This window comes from Coturnix japonica, chromosome 1 (assembly GCF_054131305.1).
Source record: "Coturnix japonica strain WE chromosome 1, WE-NBRP24, whole genome shotgun sequence".
NCBI lineage: Eukaryota > Metazoa > Chordata > Aves > Galliformes > Phasianidae > Coturnix > Coturnix japonica.
Window position 1 is genome coordinate 166,284,374 of NC_140663.1, and position 14,170 is coordinate 166,298,543.

The window sequence follows — 14,170 nt, forward strand, 5'->3', positions numbered from 1 at the left end:
AGTCCTTGCACACGTACTTTCCTTCTGATTTCCTGCTAGTTTCCACCTGAGGTCCTTTATGTGAGGAGCTGAGGAAGAACTGTTCCTTAAGTTCAAGTGTTGAGTAAATCTGGAGCACAGGAATCTCCAGCAATTCAGAAAGAAGAGCAGGAGCCACTGTGGTGTGAGCAGAAGCAGAAATACGCTGCTGGGGCTACAGTCAGCTTGAGAGGCATCACATACAACTCTGAATAAGGGCAACAGACAGAACACAGCAATTTGCAGTGCGGCCACCAATATAAACTGAATTTATTCTTTGAATTCTTTGAACAAAGGTGAAACTTTAGGCGTCATTTACTGACAATCAAATAATTTAACAATTTATCACTCACAGTTGTAGCAAAATATATTAGTAAATCCTAAAAAAAACACAGCAGGAAATTAGGAGAATAGTTTACACATAATCTTAGTAGTGATTTTTTTCCCCTTTCACTTTAATTATGGACACTGGAAATTTATACTACCAAAACAAATACTGAAAATATCAGGTATTTCCATTCTTTTAATATGCAGGACTTTAAATTCAAGTTCAAAGTAAAATAGACTGAATTATCCAAAAATGCTCATCGACCAATTAACATTTATTGTTTAAATTACTGCATTCATCTTTATTCTGTGCCTAATGTTACAGCGTCATATAATATACATATAAAATATTAGAGCTGCAATATCCCAGAGCAGCTTCTGGAAAGCAATATTTCCTGCGCAGCTGCTAGTGGATGTATTGTGGTACTGCTGTGAGGTTGCTGCAGTATTCACCAAAGGAGAGGATACATACTGCTGAATCCTCTATAAAAAATGGAGAATGATGAGAAACGCAAGCATAAAAACAGAAGACAAGAAACCTCCTTTGATGATATTGCATGATCTGTTTTCAGTTCCATGTGAACAACTGTCCACTCCCTGGATTGAAACGCTGGCTTTACAAGGCATAATGCTATTTGTATCAATTACTGAGTGAATATCCATTCTTTATCTGGATGCTCTGAAACTAAGAGAGCTGAAGATGGTCCTCTCAATGAAGAAAAGACTTCAAAATTCCATTGCTTCTCATAGCATAAGAATAGATGAAATCTCAGTTACCTGTTTTCTGTAGCTGGGAACTTGCACAACAATTGTTCACTCATCATGGAGAATAGTTCCAAGCCAGTATGAGATCAGCATCTATATCTACAGGCAGACACACCTATTTGAATGCTTAAGTATGTATATACTCGTATACACTCATTGGGAAGGGAGGCTCTTAAAGGTCTGTCAGAGAACTTCAAGAGACTGGGCAGCCTGAGCAGTGCCTAGTGTTTGTATTTTATTCATGCTGTCATGTAGATGAAGAATCTGTGGAAGAAATCTTGTCACAAATCAGCCATCTGAGTCTGGCTACTGCAAGACAGGAAAACACGTTTGTGTGGAAAGCAGGTAATGTTTGTAAAGTAGGACAGGCTTTGAAAAAATCCCCAGAGAAACCTACAGGCTCACAAAAGATTCAGTGTAGGCCCAATAAAGGTAACTACGCTACCCTAATTGAATTAAATTGAATTGAAATTGATGAAAAACTAGACATGAGCCAGCCTTGTGCTCTTGCAGATCAAGAGACCAGCCGTATCCTGGGCTGCATCAGAAGTGTGACCAGCAGGGTGATGGGTGGTGATTCTGCCCCTCCGCTCTCATGAGACTTCACCTGGAGTTCTGCATGCAGTTCTGGAGCCCCCAACACAAGAAAGACGCGGAGCTGTTGGAGCAGGTCCAGAGGAGGGCCACGAAGATGATCGAACGTACAAGATAAACTATCGAGTCAGTGTGCAGGAAAGCTGAACTTAAGTAAGTTAAACACTTACAAAAGGGGAGGTTTTCTGTAAAATCCCTGAGACAGATGGATTTCTTGCAATTGCTTCTTGAACATCTAAAAATAGCATCAAAGTATATTTAGCAAGCTAAATTTAATATATATATATAATAATGTCATATCTAATATGTATATTAGATATACATATACATATCATTTTAATTTGCAGTTATTTTATTAATAATCTGTTAACTTCTTTCATTGTCTCTTCAATATTCCTTACGCACTATTCTTACAACTTTCAGTTTTGCTTTTCACACTTCCTAAACTCCAGCTTTATTGCTCCCAGTTCCTTTGCTGAATTTACTTTTCCCTTCATTTCCTTATCATTTCCTATTACTCATACAGCAGTTCTGTTTTTTTTTCTTGCAATAAAGCTCGTAGCTACTTTGTTAACTTGAATACACCATACCACAAGTCTTGTCTTATAAATGAAAGAATACTTTACTTCTGTTTGCTTCGAAAGAGAAGCAGTGAGGAGCTTCTGACCCAAAGCCAGATGGGAGGAGGAACTGTAAGCCATGGTTGACAAAGTTGTTTTATCCCGTGCTTAGAGTTTACAGGAAACTGAAGCCTTTTTCCTCAAGGTCCAGAAACCCACAATTTGATGTAGTGATGAACAGTGTGTGGGAACTCAATAGCATGAAGTAAGCCCAGGTTTGGTGTGATTCCACTCAACAGGAACTATTAGGGCTAAACAGGTTAACTAACCAGGGAATTATACAGTTTATAACAAAAATAAGTAGAATAGTAAAATAAAATCAATGGACTTCAAGGAAGCAGAGTCTTGTAAACTTGCATAATTGGCAAGTGAAATTGTGTATAAAACAAGTCCAAACAGAAAGGAAAGTCAGGGAGATTCAGCAGTTCCATAAGGGGCAAAGGTGGCAAGCAGAAGTTATTCCAATAGTACAGAAAGCCATGCAGACCAGTGAGGAGACTCCATGCACTGTTACAAGCTTCCCACTGATCTCCAATGCAGGACCATAAAATCACAGAATGACAGAATATCTTAAGCTGGAAAGAATCCACAGGGATCACTGAGTCCAACTCATGGCCTCATACAGGACCACATGGCTGAGAGCATTGTGTGAATGGTGCTTGGAAAGGATAGAGTGCTCAAAATAGAGAACTGGAGGATTTTTACCAAAGATCTGCATGTCCATACAATCATTGAAGTTAGAAAGGACCCTTAAGGTCAATTCCAACCATCAACTGATCACTACCAAGAACACCACTAAACCAAGTCTCTAAACAGTATATCTACACCTCTTCAATTTAACTCCAGGGATGAGAGGAAAAAAGATTTCATCACAAGATTCGTGTTTATAATCCAAAATAAGACATGACAACAAAATACGAAGTTACTTAATCACTTGATGTAGGATTATTTTTATAATTGAACTTACTTAGTAGCCTTTGATTGAGACGATCAAGAGACTGGAAAATCTTCTCTTCTTCTATTGAAAGTGCACTGATGCCTCGACGTGGAGCTGTGTTAAGCAGCAGGGGCTGTCTGGCTGGTTGCACACTTCCCATAGCTGCCAGGATTTCATCTTCTGCCGCTGCTGTTCTTGTTAGTTTTTCTGCTATAAGAAACTGAGCAGTGCTTTCTGAAACTGACAAGATTACAGGGTAAACGAGAAGAATGATTACAGAGAAAATGAGAAGAGCTCATGGCATTTAAATATACTGCTTGCTTTCATGAGTATAGATCTGTGAAACGTATAAAATTCACACTATAAAAATCAAATAGGTGGCAGTCAAGGATCAAGGTATGTCACAAAATGATATAGTTAAGATCACTAGTGTGTCTTACAGTGGGGATCTCTGGGGTCTCTACTAGCCCTACTTATATATGTATAATGACAACAACCAGTATCTGTCCATATTATACTGTCGCGTATCATACACACAGCTATCTTACAGTTAAATACAAACTATAGGTCGTAATGCCATTATAAAGCCATTAATGTTATGACACATGATGACATATCTTATGTTCCTGTGAAAAAATTAGACCTAGACATCAAAATACTCTTTTTTTACTTTGAAACACTGATGCCAAAAGATGCCACAGGAGATGTTACTCTATATTAGGTCAGTACTTCATATTTAACAGTGATTGAAGAGAGACGTGGTACTATACCTTCCTCAGACTCACAGGTGTAATTCCTATTTTGTGCTGGATCAAATGCAGACTGAACAGGACGCAGCTGGACGGTACGTAACAAATTCTATCAAAAATACATTAAGAGTTTCAAAAGTGTAATGTAAGGTAACAGCAATACTTTCTGAACATTTTTAGTTATTACTTCTTATTACTAGATGCTTTCAAGTGCAAAAATATTTGTATATACTAATACAGTAGGTGTGTTTTAGTTGGTTCTATTATTGTTATTAATAATGGTGGCAAGATGACTTAGTTCAATGATTCAAAATTCTGTGACATAGAACAAATATTTGGTATTCCTGAAAGTGTCTCAATTTGGAGGGTATACAACCCTTTCTCTTTCATGTTTTTAATAGCATCCAACATTTACCTGTGTATGATGAGTAGGCTTCCACCTTCTAGAATCCACAGTTTGCCTTCCCTGGTCTGTACAAGCTCCGTGTTTGTTTTCAAAGCCATTAAAAATCCGCCTTTGTTTTGTAACAGGAACAACACCTTAAATAAGATGCATTCAGAAATAAAGTAAAAACATGCAAAAATATGAGAAAGATACTAGAAGCAAAACTGGTGACAGTGGGTAAATTTCTGTCTCAGAGCTTAAGAGTTCACCTTAAGTTTACTTACAGCGTATCTCACTAAATGTATTTTCTTGATGTGAAGAGAGAAACAGACAATTCTAAAGCATGTTTAATTTCCTCTTAGGATAACACTATAAAATCCAGATGGAGATAGCACACACTCTGTACTAGTTTTCCTCAAATAGGAAAAGACCTGACTTAGATATCGAACCTCAGATTTATCTCAGTTTTGTTAGTGCATTTCCAAAATTTTGCTATCAGGTTTCAAACTTAAAATTAAGTTTTAAAATAAATTTCCATGCTCACAAACTGGAGATGTAAATCAGTATTTCCACATGCAAGTCAGGATCTACATATTCAAGGATATATTACGTTCTCATTAGGAAGCACAGTTACTTGATTTTTACGTGGAAATATAAATTAACTATTTATTCCCCTAATACCATGTATAATTGAATGTACAAATTTCATGAGGAGCATCTGAGGGAGCTGAGATTGTTCAGTCTGGAGAAGAGGAGGCTCAGGGGAGACCTCACTGCTCTCTACAACTGCCTGAAGGGAAGCTGTGGTGAGGTGGGAGTCAGCCTCTTCTCAAAGGAAACAGCAGCAGGGTGGGAGGGGATGGCCTCAGGCTGTGCCAGGGGACATTCAGGCTGGATACTGAGAAGTTTCTTTTCTGAGAGAGTCTGCCCATAGAGGTGGTGGGAACACCAACTCTAGAGATGCTGAAGGAAAGGGAATGTGGTACTTAGGGACATGGTTTAATGGACAGTATTGGTGGTAGGTGGATGATTGCACTACATGATCTTGGTTGTCTTTCTCAAGCTTAACAATTCCATGACGCTGTGATTCTATAAGCAGAAGTTTATGATTAGGCCAAGAGGTCTTTCAGTGATTTTAACAGAATTTAATTTCTTTACTTGTTACTATAGTGGTATTTAACAAAGCAGAATTCTTACTGTTTGCATGGAAAAAGCCCAATTTGTTCATCCTAGAAGAAGCTTTGAAACAAGTCTTCTGGCTGCTGTCCCCAGTGGGAATACAGGATACAGCTTTACAAGGCTGGCGTTTAGTTGCATGTGAATTGTTGTAATGTGACATACGATGCTGAGCAACACCTGGAAAGAAAGAGAAATGTCATTGTGTTATATTGTATGCAGGCAGAAATCGAAGAATTAAAGAAGAAACCTCCTATTATATTAGTCATCACGTAATCTTTTCCTGAAAAATAAATTCCAAAGTTATTCTATTGATGCTCATCGATCTTTATTTGAATCAGTTCACAAGACATGGTAGGTCTATGACCAGGAAATACTCATTTAGGAAATTTAATTAAAAATATAATAAGTAATAATATCTGTAAGAGCATGAGATACTGAGATATAAATGTTTATCTATAAGCATGTGAACTAGGGCCAGGTTTATCATACAATCATAGGCTCATTTAGGCTGGAAAACACCTTCAAGATCATTAAGTCTATCTTTAACCTGCCCTACCGAGTCTCATCACTAAGCCATGCCCCTTATCATGCCCACAAGGCATTATTTGTCTCAGGCTAAACGCTAAACACAATTTCAAAGCACCTCACTGGCTGAAAATTAAAGAACTTAAAATAATTCTTGCGTTTGGCAACAGAGAATAACTTGTGTCAGCCATGAAGTATTGACTTTAAGCCTGGAACCACAGTTCGAGGAAGATTCCCATGTACAACCACTTTATTTACTCATCTCGCTCTCACTTTCTGTAGCTCAGAAATGTGGGTACACATTGCAACCGATGACATTTTCTTATGTCCTCACAGACCTAAGTGAGCTCAGCAACAGTGTCACAGCAGCAATTTACTCAAGAGCAATGCAATATTCATTGTCGTAGCGAGCACTTCAGGACAAAACCCATGGTGATCTATGTGCATTTGCCGGTAATAGAACAAATAATAGCCAGCCATTAAGAGTAATTTAGAGCACTTAAATAAATAAAGCTTTCAAACCACAAAATGTAAGCAGATTCTGAGAAAGGGCCACCCACCCATATCTTAAAGAGAGGTTTCTCGGTCCCTCCTCTAACAGAGCTGGAGCTCTGTGACACCGGACCGCTCACTGATCTGATGTGCAAATAAGGGCATCACCTCTGCTCCAGGCCAGGTATGGTAATGGAAGGCTTCATTCATTTCCAATGTAAAATCAAATAGGTTAACTTAAATCACGCATCGTTAAGCTCATCTCTTTGCCTTTGAACTGAATGGACAAGGAGATAAAATTTCTCATTTCTCACACTTCCTTCAGGCCAAGAATATTCATCTAGCTCTGTTCCCATCGATAGAACTACGTGTTTACTGTAGATAAAATGAGAAACCTAGTTTTTTAATTCACGGCAATTCCTTATTTTATAGGAAGTGTCAGAGCTGCATGGCGGATCACAGCACGGTTCCATTTGGTGCTGTGTGGACTTTCAGGAGATGTGGCCCAGTTGGTGCCATCAGGAGGAAGCACAGCAGCACACAGCACACTTACAAGCAGAAGGATCTACTGCTGCCATGGCTGGGCTGCAGGGGACACAGAAGGGAAACTGCAAGTCTGAAACAGTTTTGAAGTGTAAAAACCACATCTCCCACGTCCCTTCTTAACCTTCCCAATCACTGCCTGCAGCAGATTGTTCCCAAGGTAATTTTTTGTTAAATATTTTACATAAAATGTGAGACTGGTCCTAAAATTTCATAATTTTTGTAAAACCGTATTTTAAATTTCTTTACAAATCAGATGTTTTGCAAAACAGCAACAGCTGTCTGGTGGAAGCTTTTCATCCTTTAAATGTATATGTAATCTTTTTGAGCACTAATTGTACTAATGAGGCCAAGATGTAATGATTTGAGGCATGTGCAGTGTCAGCATTATAGAAGCAGATAGATGGGCATGGCTCTCACTCTTGTTTGGCAGTGGCTGGGACTCCCAGTTATCACAGAACCATGGAACTTCCTGAGCCGAGCTGGGAGGGACCCATGAGGTTCACTGAGTCCAACCCATGGCTCCACACAGGGCAACTCAAAAATCACACCTTATGACTGAGCAGTTACCTTGTAAAATATGCTTATATAAGCCCACTTCCTCTTACTTCATTATTTAGACCACCTGTCACACCTGCTCATTACTCAGGATCTCAGGGAAATAACTTCCTTTTTATTTAACATTGTAGAAAACTTATAAAAATAGGGATCCACATTTGAGAGGCCTCTGGGCAGCACTAGACCAGAAATGACATTGAGAAATGGCAGAGAATGGTTAAAGCCGGCTGCATGGTGTGAATGGATGACAGGCTGTGTTTGGACTGAGAACCAAGCTGTGCCATTTAAAAACCAGTTCTTATGAACACACAACCTTCACATTTACTCAGCTCCAAAAAACAGAACATTGTCCCGTTCTCAGTGCACAGATGTGGGACTTACCAGCAGCAGGGTCCGTGGTGCTGAGGGCAATACGCGCCCCTTTCCACGCAGTTGTTTCCTCAGCTGTTGGGATATGACCATGATGTGATGTGTTTCCTGTGCTGGCACGTTGCTCAGTGCAGGTTACAGAACAGAGCTGGCAGCCGGCTGTTGGCCTGCTGCTGACACAACCACTGTGCATTGCCAGAGGTTCACAGGACGTACTGCAGTGATGAGTGGACAGCACAGTGGCCACCTCAGAACCACAAGTTCTGCTCTCACTGCTTCCCGGTGTACCTTTATTTAAAATCTGATGTGCCAGCCAAGCTTGCCCTTCACTTAAAGAGTTCCCATTGATAGAAGTATCTTGAGGACGGGAAGACGGCAGGGGCTGCCTCGCAGCTGGGCTGGCTCTGCTCTTGCCACGTTTGCTCCGTGGTGCAGGTGCAGATGGCGGCTGAGGTACCAGCATCCTGCCCTGAGCTGCTCGGCCTCCAGTGGCTGACTGCACTCGGACTGCAGTGCCACGGCCTCTGTGGCTCCTGGGCACAGAACACAACTGGTCTCTTATGGGTCTTGTACTTCTGATTATTTTTGCCTTATTTTTGTGTTGATTCTCTTCGTGAATGTTATCATCGTTAGCGGATACTGGGGATTCGCTTGCTTCATGTTTTGATACCATCCAAACATTTTTAGGGAAAGAGAATCCAGTAGACATCAGCATATTCAGAGAGGTGCATTCTTTATTTGATTTTGCAGAATTAACATTTGGTTTTGGTATATGTGGATTTTCATGGCGATTTTCTGTGACTGTAGTGTTGGAAGGGTGAGCACCCATACATGGATTAGCACAGGGAGCATTACTCACAGTATGAACACAGTAAACCTGTGCAGATCTTTCACTGATGCTTTCCTCATAGCAACTTTCATTATTCTCTACTATTATCTGGTTGATTTGATCACACCATTTGAGCTTTCTACCACTTTTTGTATTTTCTGCACTCTTCTTTTTACTTTTTGCAAGTTCTAAGCTGTCTCTGATATCAGACACAGGCCGAGTTCCAAAAGTGATTCCGTGGTTCATAACCACAGCTTCAGCCTCTTTCTTAAAGATACTACTGAGTAGTTTTGCTCTTTTTCTGTCGTAAATGCTGTTTTTCTGGGAGCTGTGCTGTGCAGCAGTGCCAAAACCCAGCTCTGTGTCAGACACCACTGACATAGTTTCAACCACATTAGCCTTTTCTTCCTCCTTGTTATTCTGCTTCTTAACATTGCACGCAGCTGAGGCATGTGGTATGTCCTGAAGTAAAGCTGATTTCTGGTCGATGTCATCAATAGATTTAATGTTTTCTTCTTTTCTTTCAATCACTTTTCCTAAAGTATTTTTAAAAAAATCCATGCTGACGTTTCTGTTCTTTGGCACCACCTCATCTGGGCTGGGATTGCCAGAGAAACACCTCTGATTAGGAAATATTCTGGATGTTGCAATGGGTTCAGTGGAGGTTTGCACAGATTTACTTCTTTTTTGTGGGGTCATTTTAAAGCTCTGATTTTGCATCAGATCCTGAACTCTTTCTCCTGGAGTAGAACCAGGGCTGGCCCAGGCTTTTCTAGAACTGAAAACTGAAGGACTGGTTGCTAATGTGCTACAAATGCCAGAAGATGAATCGTTCCTTTCTTCTTTTCTGTTTTGCAGAATGGGAAATGCTTTATTTACAGAGCTTTCTTGATTGCCAGAAGTAGAGAACTCTGCAACTTTTTTTCCAGATCTGTGAGGAACAGGTGGTTTCTCTTCTGTATCGTTTGCAAGAGTTAGAACGTTACGTTTGGCTAAAAGGCCCTCAGTAGGTAAGTCATGGTGGGTGTTTTGGGAATCTATATTTCTCTGACAGTTATTTAGATGTGTGTTTTTAGAAGTATTTTGAGCTGCATAAGACACATCGCTCCTAATCTGTGACTTTCCTGGAATACATGGCGCACAGTCACAACTTGTAGTCAAAGATGGTTCACTCAGTGGAGTGCAAATTGCGTTTTGTTCTCCAGCCTCCAGGCTGTCAAGACTTGATAAGCTTTCTGAATCGTCTGTCCTATCGACTTCTTCGTGAAAGTTCTGAAATACAGACACAAATCAGGACTGCTGAATTTATCTATCAGAAATATCTGTTGTTTTCTTTTCCCACTTGTACTAGCTTTTCATTAATGAGAGCTTAGACCAGAGCACAATCAATAGTGTACCAGGTGCTTTTATGATTTAAGGTCATAGCACCAAAGCTTCCATCATGTCAAAATTTAACTGCGTTCAATTGCAAAAGGAAATGATTTCTTCTGTAGATCAAACTGAGACAAACGAGCTGCACAGTTCTACAAGTTTAAATGCATATATTATAGCAATTCTACTATATAAAAATGGAATACCATTTGGAGAATCTAAACAGAGCTACTATTTCTGGCTTGTCCTGTGGTACACAGTGGTTCTTGTATTCCAACATAAAATGAAGCTAACAAAATGAAAGAGAATGCAAGAAAATATACATCAGTTACTGAATTTTTCCCAAACTGGATTTTTTTCTATACTATATGACTGTGTTTACTTTTATACAGACTGCCACAAGTGAGGAGGATTTGAACCTCATCATAACAAACATGTCCAGCATCTCACAGCTATCATCATCAACAGCTCAATCCCCTTCTTCTCATCTTTCAGAAAAAAGGGAAGTACCATCTGCTCAATGAGAACAGATCAGGTCTCAGGGTACGGAAGATTCCACCCGCTCCCCCAACCGTTTCATCAGACAGTAACACAGTAATTGAATAAGAGCGATGGGCACTTCTGAACTGCTACTGTGAGCATTTGATGTGTATATACCATACAGGTGCTTTCTTCACCAATACTTCTCCATCCAGACACTGAGATGCCTGACATAGATGAAAATATATGCATTCTAAGATCTGAAAAGGCACATAACAACAAGGAAAACATGCACTTTATCTATTTTCAGATTCCTGTATTTCTCCCTCTCTCTGTTCCTCACAGCTGAGCAGCTGAAGTATTTTGTACGACACACTGGCGAAGAGCCTAAGAGAAGCTTCCTTAGATATAAAGCAATTACAGGTTTTTTTGTTAGTAATTTAAAACAGAATGGTTTCAAATAGCAAAGTCTGTTCACCTCAGTAAGAGATGATATATTCCCTGGAAATAACAATGGAATTAATGTTTCAAAAACTTACTAAAGAATGCATAAAACTAATCAGTGTGGAACAAACTTTTGCAGTAAAACTGTTAATTCTACTCAAAATGTTAAGCCATAATATTGCATAGTTTATAGCTGCACAAGTATTTTAAATTGCAGAATAAAAAGCTCGTTGAATCCTGCAAGACTTTTTATGATTGAATTAAATCGTATCTTGTGTGAGGTGTTCGGAGATTGCTGCAGCCCTTTACTACAGTTATGAACTGAGATAAAGAAACTAAATGCAAGAACAAAGAACCAAGCGTAGAGAAAGATCCCTTTAGGGAATGTTTTCAAATTAAAGCTGTACAAACTGGAGTCTTTCTAAAACAGAAGAATAAATAATGCTTTGTTGGTTATTTATTAACTTTTGTGTTTGGCTAAATTATATTGTTAACCTCTGCTTGAACTTAGCCAAACAAGGAAAAACCACATACCCAGAAATTTCAGTACCGGGTTAAATTTAAGACTAACTCTGGGTTTCCCAAATGGGAAAAGCAAAGCCAAGCAAACCAAACAGATGATAAAAAGAAGTTATCCATGTGAGGTTATTTCTTGTTCAAACTAGAGACTGCACCTGTAAAATGTCTAGGTTAAATACAGGAGAAAAATTGTAATTGTTGAATAAAAAACTGACCCTAGATCTATAGCAGGTTAACTTAAACACATCTGGAGGGTACACGGAGAGCTGCAACTTTCAAAAGTCAAAACCAAAGCAGTTCAAGCACTTCTGCCCCAGAGGCTGAGAACAGATTTAATTCTGCATTGTATATGATTTTATTGTCCTTGTAAAACAGACCTCACGGGGACTAAAGTTCCAGTTGGGGCAGCTTCCAGAATTAAGTTCAGAACAGAAGGATGAAGAAGATGTTCTCCTTGAAATGCACCACCACTTTTACCTACTTCATGCAAATTTAGTTCACATACATTTATTTTGTTGTATTCATTTTGCTGTTTTGTGCAGTTTTATAATTTCACACATGAAAACTCCTCATCGGTCTCATTACAGATTTACGTACTTCATTTTGCTTTTGTAGCTTACTATGCAATGATAGCGAATGCCACATTTCCTGCTAAAAATGCATAAGAAGTACTATGCATGCAGACCTCAAAAAGCATTCGGAATTATTGCTTCTTTTAGTGGTCAATAGCTGCTCAGAAATAAACCAGAAAATCCCCAACATTTCATTTTATCTCTAAGAATATTATTGGATGATAAGGAAGCAGAAATGTTTCTAAGTTATATTATCTCTTTGCTTTCTAAATTTGCGTATCTGTTCTGTTTACATCAGTGCAATTTATTGTATCATCTGCTGCCTCTATTCACTTATGTCCCTTACAAATGAAATCTAACCCCAGCCTATCTGCACACTTGGCACTTTAGGAAAGGGAATACTTATCAGGAGCTACAGAGGTCACTTGTATGTCTTAAGCCTTAGAACAGCTGTGTCAATTTCATGTTGGTAACATGCTAAAACAAAGACAAAACGTGACCCCGAGGAAACTTTCATGATGACAGTGACCTGCCGCAATGCAGGAAGATAAGTTCCATTTAAATAAAGTGTTTCAAATAAACTTCTGTAGAGAAATGTTGAAATTAAAGTGGAATGGTCAAGCCCATTAGAAAATTAATAATAGTGCCAGTGCACGTTTGGAAGATGTGAAATTAATGGTACTACACGATGTTGATTTCACATGAGATTTGGGCTGAGCCAATAAAGCAAATCCCATCAAGGCAGGATTTTGGTTACACAAAAGATTCTGAATACTCCACCAAACACACCAAAGAAGCCGTGGAACACAGGATGACCAGAGAAAAACAAACTACCAACACCCTTGTCTTTCCTGGACTAATTCCACCTCCTCTCTCTCCAACCTCATCTAGGATACAGAAACTAGCTATGAACTGGAGTATTTATTGGGACTTGATCTGTTTGTCTGAAAAGCTATCAAAGGATGCTACAAACACAGGCTCTTAACTCCTTGCGATAAATAGAACTTCTTTTGAATCTCTTAGGCCATGCAGCACTTCAGCAATTGATGCTGAAAGATTCAGAAGGCAAAGCGACCTGAGTGCTCACTATCAGGGCCTTAACCTACAGATTTAATGAAGTCCTGAGACAAATGTACAAAATCATGTAGGGAATGTATTCAGCCATATCTTTCTCTCTGTTGCTATCTGTTAGCAAATTCAGCATTCCTGTACTGAGTGCTTGTTCTCAGGATCCCTGCTCCAGATGCTTAACTCTCTTATGGACTAACACAGTCCTTCAGCCCCAGAAATTGAATTCATAATACTACTTTTTAGATATTATTTAATTATCAAACGATTACATGTGGAAGTTCTGGGGATCACAGTGCATGAGTTCTCTTTTTATTTCTAACCCATCCATAAATTTTCTTTCAGTAAAGTGGTGTCTGTTGTGAAAATTTAAGAGAGAAGTCAAATACAAATTGTATGGAAAAGTAACCTGAAAGCTATCAGAAAGCAAAATTTAGAAGAATTTAGCACACATGCAGCATGAATTGTAAGGGTACTTAATTACTTTATAATTGTTTAAATGTTATACACAGAATGCAAGGACATTGTTTAATGAGCAGGTTCATAATTGTTTATCAATCTATGTTATGTTATATTCTGTGTCATTTTGGTTATCCCAAAAAGGAGTAAAGAAATTAACCAGTCCCAATCCACTTACACTCTTCTGGAATTTGAGGATTGTGGGATAAATGTTTTCAAGAAGATTTTGTAGATGAAGCTGTTTCGAGGCAGCGATTTATACAGAAATGAAAGCAAATAACTATAAAATTTGTTACCAATTTATAGCAAAGAAATAATCTCTCTCACTTATGTTTAAGGTTTCAATGAGACCCAAAGCTCTAAAATG

General features: G+C 38.9%; 2 protein-coding genes across 8 annotated transcripts in view; one reads left to right on the forward strand and one right to left on the reverse strand.

Annotated features, from left to right (window-relative positions):
* Positions 1-257: 257 nt before the first annotated feature.
* CEP126 (centrosomal protein 126) overlaps positions 258-14,170 on the reverse strand; it is a 30,208-nt gene continuing 16,295 nt past the window's right edge. Inside the window, exons 6-11 of one of the 2 annotated variants that reach the window (XM_015852256.3) lie at positions 8,074-10,162; positions 5,593-5,751; positions 4,426-4,550; positions 4,032-4,119; positions 3,292-3,501; positions 258-1,939 (exon numbers count right to left, since the gene is read on the reverse strand). In XM_015852256.3, the coding sequence (XP_015707742.1) occupies positions 1,863-1,939; positions 3,292-3,501; positions 4,032-4,119; positions 4,426-4,550; positions 5,593-5,751; positions 8,074-10,162 (2,748 nt within the window). In that variant the 3' untranslated portion in view covers positions 258-1,862. The remainder of the gene's footprint in view (positions 1,940-3,291; positions 3,502-4,031; positions 4,120-4,425; positions 4,551-5,592; positions 5,752-8,073; positions 10,163-14,170) is intronic. The other variant, XM_032442188.2, reaches the window with a different exon arrangement.
* ANGPTL5 (angiopoietin like 5) overlaps positions 9,666-14,170 on the forward strand; it is a 35,676-nt gene continuing 31,171 nt past the window's right edge. For 3 of the 6 annotated variants that reach the window (XR_001552782.3, XR_014931766.1, XR_014931769.1), the window contains exon 1: positions 9,760-9,900. The gene's annotated coding sequence lies outside the window, so the exon portion shown is untranslated. Of the gene's footprint in view, positions 9,901-10,653; positions 10,805-14,170 lie in introns of all 6 variants that reach the window. The other 3 variants (XR_001552781.3, XR_014931768.1, XR_014931765.1) reach the window with 3 other exon arrangements.